Source organism: Passer montanus, unplaced genomic scaffold (assembly GCF_014805655.1).
Source record: "Passer montanus isolate IOZ18808 unplaced genomic scaffold, ASM1480565v1 scaffold13, whole genome shotgun sequence".
In the NCBI taxonomy this organism is placed as follows: domain Eukaryota; kingdom Metazoa; phylum Chordata; class Aves; order Passeriformes; family Passeridae; genus Passer; species Passer montanus.
This window is the reverse complement of record NW_024359832.1, coordinates 10,746,796-10,767,382: the sequence shown is the minus strand read 5'-3', so window position 1 is coordinate 10,767,382 and position 20,587 is coordinate 10,746,796. Positions and strand designations below refer to the sequence as shown.

Here is a 20,587-nt window from a genome sequence, read left to right as displayed (position 1 = left end):
CTAAGCTTTTAAAACACAGGTTACATACAGTTTGGGTAATCCACTTGTGGCAGTTCCCAGCAGTTTAGATCCATGTGACATGGATTGTGCAAGCTTGTATGAGCTTATTCCACATGCTGTGTGTTTATCTATCTGCATTTTAGTTCTCAAATATAAGTTCTTGAATTTCAATCTTGAGCACCTTTCACATACGTATGGAGCCTATGTCAGCTCTCATGTTCTTCCTTGGACTCTTTTGGGAAATGTGTTTCAGTCATTTTTTGCAAAAAACACTTGTCTTGAAGAAAGTGGTTAATGCTGCTGTTCTTATAGTGATGTTTTAAGGCTCTTCAGAGAGGAAGATTTTTCTCTTGTAATTTTTAGTGCCCTCTTGTAGTGTTCTCTGAACTAGTCAAACAAGTTTTCCAATGAAAAAAAGAACAGGTGTTACTTCTTTATCTCTGTTTCATATACTTCTTTTAATACTAACTGTTCATTTACACTGAGCTGCCTGTCTATATTTTATTCCTGGTAAACTCACTGAGTATTTAAACAAATATTCTAAAAAAAACCACCACCAGAACCCCCAGAAACTCACCCTCACATGATTTGACTCTTACTTTTTTTAAAGAATATAGGAATGAAAGAGAAATTTATTTATTATTTAATTTAATTTTTTTGTGTCCTACTTCCTATGCTCTGAACTTTGAAAGCATATTTTTATGTTAAAGTATATAATTTTTATGTTAATATTGAGATTACTTATGTGACCTACCCATGTGCATTTTCCGAATGCAGTTTCTTAATATTTTAGGTTGGCTCCTTCCAGCTGTTTGTTGAAGGATATAAGGAAGCTGACTACTGGCTCAGGAAGTTTGAAGCTGATCCTTTACCTGAGAACACGAGGAAAGAATTTCAGTCACAGTTTGAAAGATTGGTTATCTTGGATTATGTCATCAGAAATACAGGTATTTGTTAGTATGTCTTGGCATTTATTTTTGTGAGGCAGAAAGCAATGCTGCCTAAAAGCTGGTGCTTAAGGCTTTTAATGCACTTTAGATGCTTTTCTCACAATTGAAGGCCATAAAGATGTAATTTAAATTTTTTAAAAAATTACTTTGGATTAATACATTAAATATTGCAGTACAAAAACAGTCCAAACAACTCTTTGATTGTTGCTCACTATTTTTGAGGAATGTGAGAAGTCAAGAACAAATGCTTTCATTGGGCTTTAATGCTGTGCATAGTCTATTAACTGTTTTCCCCAATTAGGATAAAGGATGGTGAGGTTCTAGGACCCATAAGAAAACCCATGACTACAATTCCTTTTATTCTAAACTGGAGCTGATAATAGCACAGCTCACAATAGTTCATGTTCATTGTGTAGGCACTGATGTACCACTTCAATGTGTACGTTCTCCTGCACTCTTGTTTTTGTCACTTAGGAGCTGGGATTCTTCTGTAACCTATGTAGGTGAATTACCTCTTGAGGAATTCAAAGGCAGTTTTATGTTTAAAGTATTTACTTGGCTGTTTTAGCAGAGGTGGGCATCTTTGCTTTTCTTCAGACATACCAGGTCTAACTCACTTTCATTTTTTCAAATTCTCTTTTTAGAAGCAAACTAGAAGAAAGTTTCATAAGAACATAATACTTGTTAGCTGTTGCCATGGGCTGTCAGCTTTATCAAATAAGCCTCAGTGTTTCCAAACAGTGTTTTCTGACATTCTTAAAGTTGTGAGGCAAATACTCAAAATGCAAAACCTCATTACATGGATGATTTTACCTTCATCTGATATATCTAATGATAATAGAACATAAAAATGTGATGACGATTAAACTGAAGGGAACACCTTAAAATGACAGAAGGTCCTACAAATCCAGGCAGTCATCCTCTGTCTGAAAGACCTCAGAGTGTTTAATCTCACAATTTTGTCTGAACAGTGCAGGCATTTTCAGTTTCTTGCCCTTCTGTTCAGTTTTCCCCCTTCTCCATCTTTGTAGAGTCTGTTTTCTCCATGTAGTCAAAGGTCACATTATCTACAATTTTGGAGGTCTTCTCCATTTCCTCATCAGCATTATAACAAGCTTAAAAATTGAGTCATTTGGGTCTGATAGTGTTTTCCTCAGGAAAAATGCACACCACAACCAATCTTTCTGCATAAAATGTATGAAGATAGTTTATTTTTGCCTTCTTGATATTTTGCTGCATATTCAGCCAGCTGGGGAACCTAAAGAAGTAATACATACCTAGGAACACATGGTAAATTTGGTCTTTCCACTGAATAGGTTATTTGTACATTTCAGTAAAATTAAACCTTGTGTGATGGGAAAAACCCTAACTCCATGGGTGAAGTGTCAGTCTACAATATTGTTGTATGTCACTCTAGATGATGATTTTTTTTTTATAAATGACATGTTGTGACATGCATTTTCCTGTTTAAAGACAGAGGTAACGACAACTGGTTAGTCAGGTACGAAAAACAAGATGATGGACTTGATCTGTCAGATAAGGTAAGAGAAACTGCTGTGAAACTTCTATTCTTTGAATTGTTTAGTTTTGTAACTTGGTCTTGCTGGAGATTAAGGACATATCCTTAATCCTGGTGCATGGTCTCAAGAAATGTGATAACTACAAATTATTGCAGGCAAAGTGAGTGGAAAAGTTACTTTGATTAGACTAGGTAGAACAGTGCTTGAAATTATTGTTCTGTGTTTTTGCTGTACGAGCTTGGGCTATAACAGTAACAATGTCTACTGTTGCTCAGGTGCATTTCTTCATCCCTGTGTGCTCTGCTTATCTTGTGTTTGGGGCAGGGCTTCTCTTTAATGGTGGTAGAGAAAGAAATTGTATGTGATGGAGTTTATTTGGATGCTGCTTTATATTAAGTTGAATTTAACCAGTGAAGCTACAAAGTATATTATTTAGTGTTTTTAATGTGTTTTGCTGTTTGTGTAAACATGTGAGTATCACTTACTTTTTGAATATTCCTTCTGTAGGATAGCCAATGGACTATAACTAAAGAATCTATTAAAATTGCTGCAATTGACAACGGTTTAGCATTTCCTTTTAAGCATCCCGATGAGTGGAGGGCATGTAAGTACTACATTCTTCAATCATTACACTTTTGGGAGTGTAATTTCCAAAGAAGTAATTTTTATTTGTGTTGTTGTAATAAGGATCTAGGAAATCATCACTGTAGCTATGTATTGAATTTTTAAATAATGTACTCTTCTTCAGAAAGTTAGCAACAAATGCCATTTCTGCAATGGTATATGTGATTTGGTTCTTGTTCATATTTTTACCTTCAACAATATTAATACATGGACACTCATAGTACTGTATGTACTGGTGGAATTGGAAGAATTTAGCAGCAGAATGTTTCTCATACAGATTTTCTTGAAAAACATAGTGGAAAATAACTTGATTGCAAAGATTTGCAAGTTGTCCCTCTGTTGGCCAAATTTCTATTTCAAATTGAAGGGTACTGTTGTAGGTGGAGAAGTAGGTTGTTTTTTCTTGTTTTCAGCTTTAGCTTACTTTGTAGAAGTCAATATTTATTTCGACAATTTTCCATCTGCTTGAAAATACTATTACTGTTAAAATAAGGTTGTTTTTCACCACATCTCTGACTACTTATTAGGAGGGAAACACCCAACAGGGCTTGCAGTGATTTCTGTGGGCTATTATCCAGTCAGGTAATTCTGGCAGGTAGGTGTGGGCTAGTTATGCTGTCAGTAGGTTGGCTCAGTACTCCACCCAGAGCTTTGAGCAGTCTCTATCTTGATACTAAATAGATGCTGTCCTATATATCTCTTGGCTATAGTCACTTCTGTAGCTGTTCCAAAGACACAGCAATTATTGCTTGTTTTATACCATCTTTACTTCAGTATCAAAAAGAATAAACTTGTATGATCCTTTAGAATTCTTTTGCACATGGAATGTTGTGTGATAGTTTTGTCAAAGTAAACTTGTAGTATTATTTTTACAAATTGCAGTCCCTTACACCCTAGAGCATAGTTTTGATGACTAGAGCTATTGGGTCACTGAGGATAACCTTCTGAAAGTGAGAGAGCAGAATCTGCAAAAGACATGAAATTGCAGCATGGATGAACAGGAAAATCCTGACTGAATTGGGATGCAAAATTTAAGTACATTTTTTAAAAAAATGAAAGATGTAGAGACTTCCCTGAAAAAATAGAGAATTTTTCCAGAAGTGCAAGAATGGAGTTTGGAATCTTGAAGCTTGGCTGGAGTACAGAGGACATAAAGAGCAACAAGAAAGGGCTGGGTAAATTAGAAGTGAGAGTAGGACTGAAGAAAAGTGTAGCAAAGACATAAAGTCATAAGAAAGAACAAGTTACTCAATGCTGACTTAGCCTCAGTTCTCACTTGTAAGATTTGCTCTCTGTCTCTTGGATCTCAAAGCTCATAAGTAGAGCCCCTGGAAATGAATCCCCAAGGCAGAAGTTAGGGAGCACTTAAGGAGGATGGTCATACAGAAGTTCATAGGAGTAGGTGGGATACAGTAGAAACAGTGGCAGCTGGCTGGTGCTCTTTGTAAAGCGGTTTTCTCATCACTCTTGGAAGACTCTAGTAATGTGAGAGGTTGCTTCAGTCTCCATGAAGACTGGAGTGAATCATGCTGGAAGCTGTGTTCAGGCACATGAAGAACAAGGTGGTGATGGGGAAGCCAGCATGGATTTACCAAGGATGAACTGTGCTTGATAACGAGGCAGCTTTTAATGATGACAGCTTCAGTGGCTGAGGGGAGGGCAGTGAATACTAATTTTACTCCAAAGAAAACTGCCTTACTAAACTAGGGGGAGGCCTCCACTGTTGGTTACCATGTTTAATTTATATCCCTTTTATTTCTTATTGCTTTAACTAAATATTTATTGCTTAATATATTCCACTGTTTAAAAAATGGCTTAGCAGTTGTAAAGCTGCTCTGGTAACTGTGGTCAAAAGGAATATGTGGGGTAACAATGTTGGGAAAAAGGGATGTTACCCAAGGTAACAGAAGAAGAACTTGCAGTAGGTAGTACTGGATTCAGAATTTAATTTTTGCCTGTTTATCATTAAGTGCACTGTTTTTCTGCATTAGATCCCTTTCACTGGGCTTGGCTTCCTCAAGCAAAAGTTCCTTTCTCTCAGGAGACCAGAGACCTAGTTCTTCCTCGCCTTTCTGATATGAACTTCGTACAGGACCTTTGTGAAGATCTTTATGAGCTATTTAAGGTGAATCAAATACTTCTTTAAGTTGACTATTACTGAAGTAGCTGATACCTGTAATGGGACAGTTACATTCACAAAAGGAATAACCATTTAACTGCTGAATACCAAGATACTATGCCATTTTACCTTTAACATTGACATGGTAGAAAGGGTTTATGTAATTATAAGGAAACTATCACCAGTGTGGTTAATTGATGGTAATTAGCTCATCTGAAAACATAAATTAATTATTCTATATCTAAGTTTCACATGATTAATTAAAGCTAGTTTACTCTTACAGAGATGTGTAAAAACAGCATTTGACATACCTATGTGGTGTGTATACACTTAAACTGTAGCAGTGAGGAAATAATGTATCTAACATAACTTAAAGCACCTCTATACCTTTCATATACTTTATTTTATATGCATATATTGTGCTAAGCTGCTGCTGAAATCTTGATCATATTGAAAGTCAAACTCACTTTAAAGATACTGAAACAGTCTACAGTATTGACATGTAAAGAGTGTCCTTCTCTAAAACATTTTGTAAACATTTATGTCAGATTTTCAAGTGAAGTAATCCAATTAAGGACTGAAATAATTGGAAATTTAAAACTTTTAATGATAATGCAGCTGTAATGTCAAAACTAGATCCTGAAACACATTTTTATTATATTTGCATCTTCAGCTCATTTGTGTTCAAAATGCCTCTGGGCTTGTTAGTTAAGTATTGTTAAATCTGAAGCAGGAAGTATTTTTCTGTTGGAGTCATGAGAGAGAGAGCACTGTAATGTGTGATAATATTAAACTTGGTATCTACCACCTGCTGGTATTTACCAATGCCCAAAAGTGGTATCCACTGATGTATTTTATTTTATGATGTGGAACAGTCTTCATTTTCATCTGTGTAAACTTGATGCAATAAATTGATCCTTTTGTGATTCATACTAGCATTCAGTTTGAAGCTTTTAAAAATTATTATAGTGGGGGTAAATAGGAATATACATATTATGATATTGATGAATTTGCATGCTAAATATATAGCTAAAAATAAATGGGTTATTTACTATAAACTCTTTGTTTTCTAAATAAAGACTGACAAAGGATTTGACAAAGCTACTTTTGAAAACCAGATGTCTGTTATGAGGGGGCAGGTAAGACTACTTTTTTACATTTTCATTCATATATTTAATTTGTCATCAATCCTCAGCTGCTTTCTTTAGAGCTACAAAAACTAACTCCTAATACACAGAATGACATTTGAAGGTACTTTCATTTGAGAAGACTAAATTTCTTTCTTTAGTTTGTTCTTTTTTGTGGAGAGATAAAACAGCAGAAAGTGTATGCTGGTTTTTTTTATTTTTACAGAAAATGCTTTTATTCTAATTCTGTTTTAATGTTTTTGTGGGGGATAGGGGAGACTTAACTGTGTATTCTTAGCAGGTATTTTAAAAATAAAAGAGTCAAAAATTTGGATGAAAATTTTGATGTCTGATTTCATTATGCCACTAAAGGAAATGTGACTTGATTTTAGAGGATTGACATGATTATTAAAAGCAAAATTAGGTAATAAAATTTCTTCATTCTATCAAATGTTGAAACCATACTTCAAAACAGTCCAGCTATTTTTAGGTTAGAAAATGGATCATATTTAAGTGCTGGGCTTGTTTTGTTTTCTGGGTTGTGGTTTTTTTTTTTTGAACATTAAAGTAAGTGAGGAGGGGGTTTCTCAATTTTCTCCTATTATACAATTTGACTGATTGGAAATACTGGAGAAAAAGCTTTAGCTAAGAACAAATTTAGTTCATTGTAGGTATAAAAGAATGATTTCTGCAAGTGTCAGGTAATTGGACTAGGCAAATTAATAGTCCCATTTGCCCTGAATTTATTGAAACCTAGTCCTTGTGTTCATAAATTCAACATGGATAGTTTTAAGCCACACAATTCCTAGTGTCTTAATTCAATGTTTTTTCTGTAGAATTTCCTATATCAAGATGCACCTTGCACAAGATTCTAGCTCTGCTTAGTCAAACATAACCCCAGTTAACAACTTTTGTGTGGTAACTAAAAGACAGTAATCCTTACTTACCAGATTGAATTATAGGAGTTGTTTCTGAAATAATTCTTCTGAGAAGTTTGTATAGTCACTGGAAGATGGGTTCTTGAAGTACTCATGCATCCTAAACTGAATTAAGTAGGATTTTTCTGATGAGACAATTGGCTTCAAGGAATCTGTTATTTAACAAAACACTTGAGGAAAAACATGACTGATATAATTGAGAGTAATGTAGCTGAGGTTGTCAAAATTAATTTTCTATTATAAGGACTGAATCTGGACCCTTTCTTTACACACTGTCTCTCAGGTGGGTTTTAGCAGATATTTGTTTTAGTTTTGGGGTTTTGTTTACCTCTCCAGCTATGTAAGAGTGTGTTTCACTGTGGGAAATGTCAGGTTTTCAGGCATGGAAGAAATGCAGGTAACAAGCAATCCTTGGATGCTATTGGAAATACATTGGCAAAAAATGCCTTTTAGCACTGATCTTAAACTTGGTTTTGGTGTAAAACCAAAGTATATTACAAGGACATTGTAGAAGACTTGGCTATCTAGATCACATGCTAAGAGATTCATTCAGTTGGGATGAATTTGCAGTATATCCAAAGCATCCAAATACATCCTTTTGAGAATTTAAGAATTAGAATGTGAAGAATCTAGATAAAGAAACTGTAGGGAAACATACCTTGCATGGAAGAGTTAAGGTCTTTAAATCTAAGATAGCAAACATAGTAAGAATCCTATTTCTGTGAGGTGTTGGAAGAATTTTGGGAAAGGTTTCAAACTCAAAAGAAACAGTTCTCTCAATAACATAGAGTCTAAGCAACAGGTAACACATCTACAAAGGGTTGCCTTAGAACTTTGAGAATGTAAATGTAAGGTGGAGTTGCTGGCAGAACCAAATTGCAGTAAATAATGCAAAAGACTTTTTGGGGTTCTGTGGCCATGGAAGAACAGAAGAAGCAGAGGATCAGTCTTACAAGGAAGAAAGGGGCATTGTACATGGGAAAAAAGGCTTGATATTAAGGATAATGCAGATGTGTCACTAGAGCTAAATTGATTACTTGTCTCAGTTCTCAGCAGGGTAACACTGAACTCGGAGTAAGTTATGAGGGCAGTCCGTGAGCACTGAAGTTTTGAAAGAAAGACTCCTTGGAGCTGAGGGCTGAATTTGGATCTTAGCACTGGGTTTGGTATAAGCTAGTTATATGGCTTCATATCTTCTGATATGAAAATAATTTGTAGCTAAACTACTGGTACATTCTATGTTAGATCATGTTGATGGCTTTCTTGTAGGTTTTTTTTCCACTAAAGGTGCAATGCTTTCAAGAGATGTGCTAAATTTAAAATGCTCTTAGATTTTTCACTCCTAGAATTTTCTGAAAATTTGGAGAGGACTGAATGAAATAGGAAAAGAATGGAAGGGTAGACAGCAGTAGGAGGTATTCATGTTACTAAGTAAATAAAATATTCCTGCTTGCAATAGATATATTTTGAAATGAATTTATTCAGCAGTACAGTCCTCTATAGAATTGAAGATTGGCATCTAAAATAATAAGCCTGTTAGCCACAGTTTTATTTGTACACCCTAACCTCACCTGCTTTTACTCTTTTTAGATTCTAAACCTTACTCAGGCATTAAAGGATGAGAAGAGTCCCATTCAGCTTGTTCAGATGCCACGTGTGATTGTAGAGCGAAGCAGCACTGGAAGCCAGGGCCGAATTGTTCATCTGAGCAATGCATTCACACAGACCTTTCATAGCAGGAAGCCTTTCTTTTCCTCCTGGTAGCAACAAAAATATGTGGGGAGAGTAAATTTCTCTTAACTTTAGAAAGCTACTTCTGTGTAAAGGCTCTGCAATAATGTACTTCTGCTGTATACCAAGAGCTCTGACTGCCAACACCTCAGAACTTAAATTCTAAAGACTTAAGAAATGTATTTTGAATGTAATAAAAGTTTACAATTTTTGTGTCAAAATTGTGAATTCTTATGTCAGGGAATTAAAAGAATTTGTCCATACTGTATTTTTATAGGCTAATTTAATGTATTCTGAATAATATTCTGGATAAGGGAAGAAAATTTGCATATGCTGAGAAACTAATTTTGAGTACAATAGGATTTTTTTTGTTTAATATAAATGTGAGAATCCATACACTATAAATTTCTTTTTATATGGCCTTTAAAAAAAGTTTAGAATGTTATCTTTGATTGTGAAAATACTTTTCCTTGGAATTTTTTGCTGTTATTTTAAACTCGTTATAGATTTTTGTAGACTAGTTACTTGAAAAGTCATGCACTTAAAAAAAAATCAATCTGTCCTTGAAATACAAGTTAAAGAAATGGAGAAGGAGGTAAAATGCTCCAAGTAGGTTTTGTTTTTGCACACAGGGACCAAAAATAGTTAAATAGTTGAATTACAGCAAAATTCAACCCAAGTAAATACACAGTTTCTACTGTGAGAAAATACACTAAGTGTATGTTTCAGAGGCTGAAATTTCACTGTAGTGCTTAGCACATGTATATTTAAGCACATGTATGGAGATCTGTGATATTTCTTTGGAGATGCATCACGATGAAGGAATTGAATTGCACCATGTTGTTACAGGTTTGTTTTGCCATTCATGTTAAAATGTGTTCATCTCTTGTCACCAGAGTGGTTCTTCTGCTAATGACAGAGGCACTAATGTGTTCATCACAAAGCCAGTCTGCCTTCCAAATTCCTAGCTAAACACGGTTTGTTTGGGTTCTTTTGACTGGGAAAGAAAAAAAATTAAAAGAAAAAAACCTGGAATACCTACAGTACAGAGAACTACTTTTGTGCCCTGAATAATGTTGTGTTCTCCTGCCAATTGCCATTTGCATTTATGTTTAAGTTACCTGGTTTAAGACTTGACAGTCATGTTTCTAGGTCTGTGACTTATGTAATGTGGTAAATATTTTTATTTAAATAATTTTCTGGACATTTAAGACTGGGAAGGGGAGAAAGATTGCTGCTTTTATGAAACTTTCAGTATTCAGACATTGCTGTATTTTGTAATTCTAAGCAATATTGTTGAATTCAGAAATAATAAAATGCTTGTATTTTATATAACTTCGAGTGGATGTGAATATTAATGTAGTGTGCCAGCAACTTCACCAACCTGAAAGATTTAAACCTTAAATGTAAGCCACGGTAAGGGAGGGAAACGCCTGTGTGCCGTGGTTTTAATAAATTGTGGGAGAAGTTTATTATAAATCGAGCGCTGCCGCGCCCGGCCTCCCGCGCTGTCCCTCAGGCGGGGCCGCTGGGGGGCGCCGTGCGGCCGCGCGGTGCCCGTCGGGACGGAGGCGGTGGGCCCGCAGCGCTCGCCCTGCTCGGGCCGGCGCCCGGCGCGCCCAGCTGCCCTCACGGTGAGCCGGGCCCGGGGCTCGCCTCCCGAGCGCCCCTTGCTCGGCTCCCGGCGCGGGCTGTTTTGCCGCAGCCCTTGCGGAGGCCGTGTTCTCGAAGCTCGGCTCTTGCAGCGGAGCAGTGAAACAGGTTATCCTATCCTCGCGTTTGCCCCTAGGTCCTGCACTTCTGTTTGTGAAGACCAGCCAAGGAAAAGAGGAAGGAAGAAGATTCTACGCTTGTTCGGCTTGTAGGGATAGAAAGGATTGTAGCTTTTTTCAGTGGGAAGATGAGAAGGTAAGAGAGCACTGCTTAAGGCTGTGCTGAAGACTCGGGGCTACGAAGGTGGTCAGAGCTCTGGAGCACCTCCCTGTGAGGAAAGGCTGAGGGAGCTTGGGTTATTCAGCGTGGGGAAGAGAAGGCTCCGGGGAGACAGTATAGCAGCCTCCCAGTACCTGAAGGGGACCTCCAAAAATCTGGAGAGGGGCTTTTTGCAAGGGCCTGTAGTGGAAGGACAGGAGGTGATGGGGGCACAACTGCTGGCACACATTAATAGAAAGGATGGCTCTTTCTGTCTTACTCATAATCACCTTTTAAGTTTTTCTCTGTGTGTTGCATGTGATAGGAGAATGAAATGCACAGTTTAAATTCACAATGAGAGGCTTGTGTTGTTTTGCAGCATGCCCCTCTGCTGCAGACATACTTGTTCTTCTGAAGCAACAAGTGTGATTATTTTTCCTTGCAAAGTAGCTAAAGCATGAGACCTTTGATGCACCCTTTTCTTCATGTTGAGATTTGATGTTCCACACGCAGCATTAGCTGTTAGTTTTGTAACTTTTCACGTATGTAAATTTTACAGGTATCAGAAACTAGGCTTGCAGCACGTGAAGAATATAATAGAAGTCATCAGCCTTGTTTTACACACAGACAGAACGTGGACAGGTATTGTTCATGTGTGTTTTCTTCAGTAAAGATGTAGTAATGCAGGTTTAGGTACTCTGAATGTAGAGATAACATTTCAGGATTCTTTAAAATATGAAAAGTTGAACTTGGGCAAATAAGAATTGTTGTATGGCAGTGGAAAGGAAATAGCATGAAACACTGAACTAGAGCATGGTGGAACTGGGGCTTTTTGCAAGGGCCTGTGGTGGAAGGACAGGAGGTGATGGGGGCACAACTGCTGGCACACATTAATAGAAAGGATGGCTCTTTCTGTCTTCCTCATAATCACCTTTTGAGTTTTTCTCTGTGCATTGCATGTGATAAGAGAATGAAATGCACAGTTTAAATTCACAATGAGAGGCTTGTGTTGTTTTGCAGCATGCCCCTCTGCTGCAGACATGTTCTTCTGAAGCAACAAGTGTGATTATTTTTCCTTGCAAAGTAGCTAAAGCATGAGACCTTTGATGCACCCTTTTCTTCATGTTGAGATTTGATGTTCCACACGCAGCATTAGCTGTTAGTTTTGTAACTTTTCACGTATGTAAATTTTACAGGTATCAGAAACTAGGCTTGCAGCACGTGAAGAATATAATAGAAGTCATCAGCCTTGTTTTACACACAGACAGAACGTGGACAGGTATTGTTCATGTGTGTTTTCTTCAGTAAAGATGTAGTAATGCAGGTTTAGGTACTCTGAATGTAGAGATAACATTTCAGGATTCTTTAAAATATGAAAAGTTGAACTTGGGCAAATAAGAATTGTTGTATGGCAGTGGAAAGGAAATAGCATGAAACACTGAACTAGAGCATGGTGGAACTGGGAACTGGGGTGGAGGGGCTTGGGTTTTTTTGGGGTATGCATAGTCATTCCTATGTTAGTGCTCACAAGAGGTGTGCTTACAAGAGGTCAGTAGCAATTTCTGTTAAAAAAAATTATTCCTGACTTTAGTCTGCAAAAGTAACAGGCTTAAAATTGTGAAAAGAAGCAAAGGTAACATAGTAGCAAATGATATCTAAATTTCATGTGTAAACATGTAGGACTTTGCTGATAGTTGATGGAGTCTTCACTCTGTAATCCAGTTATTTTATGAAGAATCCCAGCATATTTGTTGACAATATTTTATGCATTTCAAAGTGTCCTTTGAATATTTTTAAAAAATAAATAATATTTCATTCTCGTGGAGTTTTGTGAGAGCAGTGTAAACTGCATTTCTGTTTAAATGTCTGAACTCCTAAAATATTTAAAAAATGCTCCATAGCTCTCCTTCCTGTCTTTGATTGAGGCATTTCCCATACTTTGTTTCCTGTTGTCTTTTGTATTTAAAGGTACAAGAATTTTGTTCTGTTGCCGTTATCAAAGAGGAGGTTTTGCCAGGAATGCCAGCAATTGCTACTGCCAGCAGAATGGAAAAAACACTCAGATCACCAGTTCCTGTGTGATATCACCACTGCCCAGCTGAAAAGTCCAAGTCAACTTCTGTATCCACTGGAGAATAAAAAAACAAATGCACAGTATTTATTTGCAGACAGAAGTTGCCAGTTCCTACTGAATCTCCTTATAGATTTAGGATTCAGACGAGTGCTCTCTGTTGGAACACCCAGGTACATCACTGAGAATTGTTACACTTTCAAATAATATTTCTCTCTCAAAACTGTACAGCTTACTAATGATTACATAGTCAATGATTCTCTCGTAATTCGTGGTTCACTGTGCTTTAATTGGTTGGGATTATCCAAGCATCTAGTGGGGTCTAGCTTTGAATTTACACCAGACAAGAATGTGGCAGCACTGCAAATAACATGCACACTTGAGATCCCTTTGGTAGTTGTGGAAGTGACATTGAGTTTCTTACCTTAAGCTTTTTTGTGTGCAGTGATCCAGGAGACTCCACTGACTTCTCATCTTTCACCTATTTTTCTGACTTGGAGTATAGGTCAAATGGAATCACCTAAGTTTAGACTACTCTGTTTTTTTCTTTCTATTTGGTTTATGCTTAGTAAAGTACCAGGCATTCTTGTCTTGCAAGATCATTTCTGAAGTTGGTCATTATGTGTTAAATTTCTTCCAATTATACTTCAGGCTTCATGAAATGATCCAGTCAAAAGCATCACAAGAAGAAGAATTCAATGTTAGAAGCCTTCTGCTAGATATTGATTTCAGGTAGGTTTTAACAAATGTTTAAGTACCTGAAGAATATATACAAAGATGTGTATTCTTACTGCTTTAAGAGATAAATTGGAGGTTGTTTTCCCTTCCTTGTTTCTACATCTCTGTTCCTGTACACATACACAAATGATAGCCAAATGATGAAAAAAGTAATAGACTTAAAAATTCCACAGTATTGGTTTGTGTCATCAGTAATCAGAACCCAAAGATGATGTTTTTCCTGAGGCCTTTTTTCACTCTAAATATCCTATCTTAGGATAGACAAAAAGTTATTTGTATTTTTCTACTCCTGTCAAAACTTATTTTACAGGTATTCACAATTTTACACAGAGGATGAATTTTGCCACTACAACATGTTCAATCATCATTTTTTTGGCGGAGAGGTAAGGCCAAGTATTTATTGAGTGCTTTGGTAAAAAAGTACATGTTGTTGATGCAGAATTCTGTAAGAAACTCATGACTAGTCTAGTAGAAAACATCATGGGAAAACATGAATTCATTAAGAACATTTTAATAGAAGCAGCAACTAAGGTGTAAGCAACATTAGCTAGCATAAATTTAATAGCCAATTTTGAATTGAATGGAAGAGAGCTACTGAAAAGGAGGCAGTTTCATTCTTTGATTTTCAGTAATGTTTTTATATGTTAGCTGAACAGGGCACTTGTTTTCAGTCCTTCAAATCTAGGTGAATTTTTTGGTGTGGATTTTTTTTTAATGCTACCCAAGAGGAAATTCACCTCCACAAGAGGGAAGCAAAGTCCCATCTTCAAAGCTGAAACTTCTGCAGTGATCGGTTTATTATTTATATCAGACAATATGTGTACAGTTCTTGAATCATGATTTCTGGAAATTAACCTCTTGTTTCTTACAGGCTGCACGTGAAAGTTGCAGGAAATTCTTGTGTGAAGAGAATGGTGAAAGAGTCATTATGGTAACTGATCCCCCATTTGGAGGTTTAGTGGAAGCACTGGCTTCTAGTTTTAAAAAACTGATGGCAATGTGGAGTGAGACAGAAGAAGAAGGTATGTATTACAGGCAGATGGGTGGCTTGTGCTGTAACATCACTTTAAGGAAAAAGTACCTATTTATAAGTCTGTGATTCTTGCTGCTCAAGTGAATGTGAGCTCACTCATGTTATAATTTCTAAAGATGAGCTATCATGTACCTAATTTATTCTCCTGATATTTTTAGTTCAGTCATGCCGAATTCTCAAATTCTGTCTTAAAAACTCTTCCCTTTTTTTTTTCCAAATCTACTTTGCAATTAAAATGGAATTTAAAGGTAGAGAAAAGCTGTCAAACCAGTACATTTTCTTAGCAACCTAAGTGGAAGTCAAGAGTTTAGTTACATGGCACTTACATCTCCACGTGTAGAATATGCCAAAACTTTCTGTTGCCTAAGAAAACTAATTCTTCTGCCCAACATGATGTACATATCATGTTTCTGTATTTGGAATGTTCACTGTAAATTTCTCATGCTACATGTACTATGTTTTCCTCCTATGTACACCAAAGTTGTTTCATTACTAGGTCATGACAACAGAGAGATGCCCATGTTCTGGATATTTCCATACTTCTTTGAGTCTCGCATTCTTGACTTTTTCCCAAGCTTCAGTATGATGGATTACCAGGTATGGGAGAACCCAATGAATCTGCTAAATGCCAGTTGTGTGCAATGTGAAGAGGAATATGAGTGAAAGCAGGTGCAATGGCAGTGCTTCTCTGTAGCTGGGCCTTGTTCATGTGAAGCCTGGATTCTGTATTTATATTAGTCATTTCTGTGATAACTTGATCATGTTCCTGTGATATATCTTTAACTCATCTGTCATTTACCCATGAACTCATTTCTTAGGGCAGGCTTTCAGTATAGCTAATTTGCACTAATTATGACAGGTGCTTGTTGCAGATGTGAGAGGTAATTTGGTGAAGAGTATTTCATTCTTCACAGATGTTAAATGTCAGTGGGTAGTGCCCAGGCCTAGAAAAAAACCCCAAACATATGTATAACAAAATTAAGGTCTTTCATCTCCCAGCTACTGGGATCAGAATACAATTACAATGATGGAAATGTTTGGAATTGCTTAATAAGTGAACTTGTTAGTGATAAAGCAATAATCTGGCATCAGCTTCTTCAATATTGTATCCATTCTGTGCGTAGTTTAGGCACATATACTTCAGTGTGTTTTGAGAGCTCAGTCATGGTATTCATGATGCTAAAGGTTTATTTTTTCATGTAACAACTCTGCATGAATTTTGGTATTGATGTTCTGAACAATGTGTCTTGTAGAATTAAAATTGTTGAAGAAAATGGAAAACTCATGCTAGGCTAGACTCTGCATTCCTGCCAGTGTTCAGAGCTGAGAGTTTTTGTGACAAGTCTCTGAAGGCAGTGCTGGAAAAAGCAGGCTGATTACGTTTGCAACTTTGTAGTTTTTCTGAGATGGGTTAAGATGTCATCTCTTGTACTGACAAACCAAGCTTTATAAATAATTTTTAATAGCAGGTTGTTCTCGTAATCAATTGCAATGTTATCTTACATATCCCATGCAAATGAGCAAAAAGGAATAAGTACAATATGATTATTGAAGTGTTGGGAGTCTAGCTTAATACTGTGTTTGCACAAATTTACAGGTAAATGAGACAACTTGATGTAGAATTTGTAATCTGATTTGGGGTTAGAGTCTTGTATATAAACACAAACATTTCATAAGGCACTTATAAAGATAATAAATATGTAAATAGCTGTTCCTGTGCTTGGCATTCAGTTCAAGAATCTTTTTTCTGGTTTTATTTTTCTAGGTAGACTATGATAATCATGCACTGTACAAACATGGCAAGACAGGTCGTAGACAATCTCCTGTCCGTATTTTCACGAACCTTACCCCAAATATGATTGTGCTTCCTGAAGAAGAGGGATATAGGTAAGATGTATTAATGCTCAGGTGACTTTTGAAAGAGTGTCTTTGTTCTTAATTAGGGCACAAAGCCTCGAAAGGAGTTTGGGATGGTGCTTTTCCATAGTGTCTTGCTTAACTTGGATGCCAGGATTAAGATCACATTTTTCTGTCTCATTCTAAAGTTGCATATTATATAAACAATGTGTGGGAAAGCTGAAATGTCTAAAAAGACATTTAAATTTTTCAGTGTGGAATGACGAGATTCCTTATTTTGGCTGTAGGAAATACTATCTACATCTAAAATACAATTTTACAGCTATATCTGATAATCAGCTGAAAATACAGTAGTAAAAAAATTAACTTGTAAGAGAAGCATCAAGGACAGAGGAATTTAGTTTCATTTACTACTGATACTGTTGATAATTTGACCTGAATTTAGTGGATGAACTGTGTGTAAATGGCCTAAGTGGTCATTTATGCAGCAAAGATAGAATTTTTAATTCAACGAAATGATTGTGCAGTCCTTATATTAGTTATTAATGTTGTTTAAAATTAATTGTTTTGTGAGCAAGTAGTGGACCAGTACATCTTTTTCCCCAGGTTTTGCACTGTATGTCAGCGATATGTTAGTTCTGGTAACCAGCACTGTGAGATATGCAATTCATGTACATCAAAAGTAAGTATTTTCACTTCTTTCTGAGTTGAAGTTTTAGCAGTAGTCAGATAACAACCTCTGTAATACTTGCTTTGGTAAAAACCTGTTCTGATACTGAGTTCCATGGGAAACCCAGAGCAGTTCAGTTTCATAGACTTATTATTACCTTCACAGTACATCTTCCGTAACCCACTGGGAATTAATTTCTCTTTCCCTAATTCCTTTGTGTTGCAAAGAGGACAGTACAAGTTTGCTGCTTGCCACTTAGACCAGAACTTACCCAGCTGTGGTCTGTTGACACATGCATTTTTGCTTATACCTTGAAGTTGTAGAACTTGCCAATTTCAAAATTTCATCTGTGGTTTTCACAGATTCTCAGGACTGTTGTTTCTCAGTTACAGTCCTTCCTACAGAGGAGTTGTTCCTGTAAACAGTGGGGACCATACCTGAGTAGTTCTGTTTTAAGATAGAATCAGTGGGGAAGTTCAATAAACACAACCATTTTTTTGCCTTTTGTAGGATGGCAGACGATGGAAACATTGTGTTCTTTGCAAAAAATGTGTAAAGCCCTGTAAGTACAGAAAAATATTTTATAAATAAAAATGCATTTAGTCCAAAGAAACTGAAATTCCAAACCAGAAGAGAAAATATTCTGTGAAAGAAGTAAAATGTAATTCAGAAGACATAGAATAAACAAAAAGTCTCAATTTCACACAAGTTACTATTCTTTAGTTTAGCTCTACTTGCACTCTGTGGAAGTGGAATAAATTCTTGCCAGGGCACACTAAATCCCATTTATATTTATCATGGCGAAACAGAAATATTTCCATTTGTCATATAAGTATTTCCTAATTTTCTAAACTTTGAATTTCCTAAACAAGTAGGCAAGTACTAAAATGTTTGAGAGATCATGATAAAATTACGCTTCATGCACAAATTTAGTCGTATTTATACCTCTGTATAAATTGCTGAAGCCATTATCTTTGTTACTGTTACAACAATCAAAATCTGTAGAGTACATTGTAACATCTGCACTATTTTTGTTTCAAAGATGACACATAGGATAAAAGTTCTAATGCCAAAGCAGTTCACACTTAATTCGACAGTATGTGTAGTAATGTGATAAGGGACCAGAAAGTGACTGCATCTCTCTTTGTAAAGCTAATCCAGAATTAAAAACCTGATAAAGTAGCCTATATTTAAAGCTTAGTTTCAGAACATTCATTTTAAACTTTTCCAAGGTCATAAATCATGTTATATATTTTGCAGCTTGGTTTCACTGTAACAATTGCAACTGCTGCACTCTTCCAAAGCACAGCTGTGAGAAGAGTGACGCTGGCTGTTTCGTTTGTGGCAAGGCAGGTCACAAGCGCACTGCCTGTCCCAGTCTCTCCCGCAGCAGAACAGCTTGTCAGTAAGTGTGACATTGCATTAATGCAGTAAAATACAGCCTGCAGATGAGATGAGATCTTATGTCATGGAATCAGTTCAGAAAAAGATGGTTTTCTGCTTTAGGTGCTGATGTCAGCTTTCCCTGTTGCCCACTTGCTGCATTGCTGGGAAGTGTATACTGAAGGGAGGGTGGGATAAAAGGCAGGTCACTTACTGGGGCTCCCAATTCCCTGTCTGTGGGTTTTCTTTCAAAACTGATTTGTATGGACTGCAGACTCGGTGACTGGTGCATCGAGCTCTGTCAAGATGTCTGAAAATTGACGTAATGGAACACTTTTATCCCCTTTGAATTCCTCATGAAAGGGCAGAGAAAAGAGTCACTGTAATAAGAGTCACTAAAAGTCACTAGCTATTCCTTCCTGTCTCTTTTGCTTTGCTGTAGCCATATTTTGCTTTTTTCCTTCTGGTACTTCAGGTGCTTTTTGTAGTATGATCTAAATCTTCACCATTAATGAGGATCACATTGAGTACTTTTTTATTCTTCCATAATTTTCCTTTTGTTACATACAGAACAACACTGTACATATACCTGTATGTATCAGAGAGCCAAGTGTGGTTGTCTTCAGATGGAACTAACTGAAAAGAGGAAATGGGATTTGCTAAGAGATGATCCAGCAGATGGCTCAGTCTTTCCAGTTCAGGATAATTGATTGCACTTCTATTAATTCCTCTCCAGAGTAGTGGTTTTTTCTGGGATTTTGGACTTGAATGTCTGTAGCAGTGGAAGGCAAATTTTCCCTCCCAAAAGCTGTACCTATGTTACACAGTGAGACTCAGACCATTACCCTCTTGGATCAGTATCCAGAGACTCATCAGATGCCTGCTGGATGGCAGATGGGTACAGGTGTATTGCTTCATGTCCTACTGATACTTAACTGGGTTTTGCTTAGGGAGTATTAAACACAAAAGGTTTCATTTTATATGTCTCTCATATAAATTCCATCTCTTAATGTTTCTTTTTCCTTTGCTAAAAAAATTAAAAAGGATGCTAAAAGAATTTCATGAAACCTCATCTGTTTTTTCTGTCAAGGAAGATACTGTTCTGTCAGTTGTGCCAGAACGGTTTTAGTACTTTCAGGGCATCAGTTAGTTCTTTTGCTGATTCATTGCAGAAGATAACTTAGTATTCTTTTTCTAATAAAAATTTTGTATGTTTTGTTATAATTACTCAGCATTTTGCATTATGACATGTTTTGTCAGAGACAGGAAACAATCCAATTGCTAGCTGTATTTAGGTCCTGTACTAATTGCAGGATGCTTCCTAACCGTGTTAAACTTCACATACTTTCTTCAAAGTCTTTCTATTCAGCATGAAACTCTGTGTGTGCTTTTTTGTACTCAATGAGTTTGTTGTTTTCAATATCTGTGTAAATTTAAATGCTGAATAAATATATAAAATGAGTGTATAATGGCAATAAAGTGGACAGTTTTGGGAAGTTGAAAGACCATAACATTTTGAGATGTAATATTCATTGTACTTTTTGTGACAGTACTTCACATACTGCCATATAATTCATATACTTATTTAGAATACCAGCAAATGTATTTGTACAGAGAAGTGTGTTTTTCATTTTATTCTAAACTCTATGTTCCTTTTTTTGCTTTACAGACCTGACAAAAAGAAAGGGCAGAAAACTCGAAAGAGAATAAAAATGGGGATCTGTAAAAGATTGGCTATGAAACATGCCATATTCTCCAAGAGGAAAGTAAAGAATAAGAAAAAAAAAGACATGACTTTTCTTGCTGCTACATAGTTGCTAATTTATATTTTTATTGTCAGCCTTTTGTTCCGTTTTCTAAAAATGTAAGTGCTAACATCCAGAATAAAACCTGATTGAATTAAGTGACAGTTCCT

The 20,587-nt window shown here is 36.4% G+C and overlaps 2 protein-coding genes across 2 annotated transcripts in view; both read left to right on the top strand.

Annotated features, from left to right (window-relative positions):
* PI4K2B (phosphatidylinositol 4-kinase type 2 beta) overlaps positions 1–10,334 on the top strand; it is a 21,303-nt gene extending 10,969 nt beyond the window's left edge. Inside the window, exons 5-10 of the mRNA XM_039699063.1 lie at positions 794–947; positions 2,424–2,491; positions 2,978–3,074; positions 5,086–5,219; positions 6,293–6,352; positions 8,869–10,334. Of these exons, the coding sequence (XP_039554997.1) occupies positions 794–947; positions 2,424–2,491; positions 2,978–3,074; positions 5,086–5,219; positions 6,293–6,352; positions 8,869–9,042 (687 nt within the window). The 3' untranslated portion in view covers positions 9,043–10,334. The remainder of the gene's footprint in view (positions 1–793; positions 948–2,423; positions 2,492–2,977; positions 3,075–5,085; positions 5,220–6,292; positions 6,353–8,868) is intronic.
* On the top strand, positions 9,816–20,576 carry ZCCHC4 (zinc finger CCHC-type containing 4). The gene is made up of 14 exons (XM_039698770.1): positions 9,816–9,858; positions 10,494–10,643; positions 10,799–10,917; positions 11,480–11,562; positions 12,889–13,164; positions 13,643–13,723; positions 14,040–14,112; positions 14,601–14,751; positions 15,259–15,359; positions 16,528–16,649; positions 17,226–17,301; positions 17,800–17,851; positions 18,550–18,694; positions 20,342–20,576. Exons 1-14 carry the CDS (start codon positions 9,816–9,818, stop codon positions 20,484–20,486), a joined length of 1,617 nt encoding a protein of 538 aa, XP_039554704.1. The 3' UTR covers positions 20,487–20,576.
* The last annotated feature ends 11 nt before the right edge of the window (positions 20,577–20,587 follow it).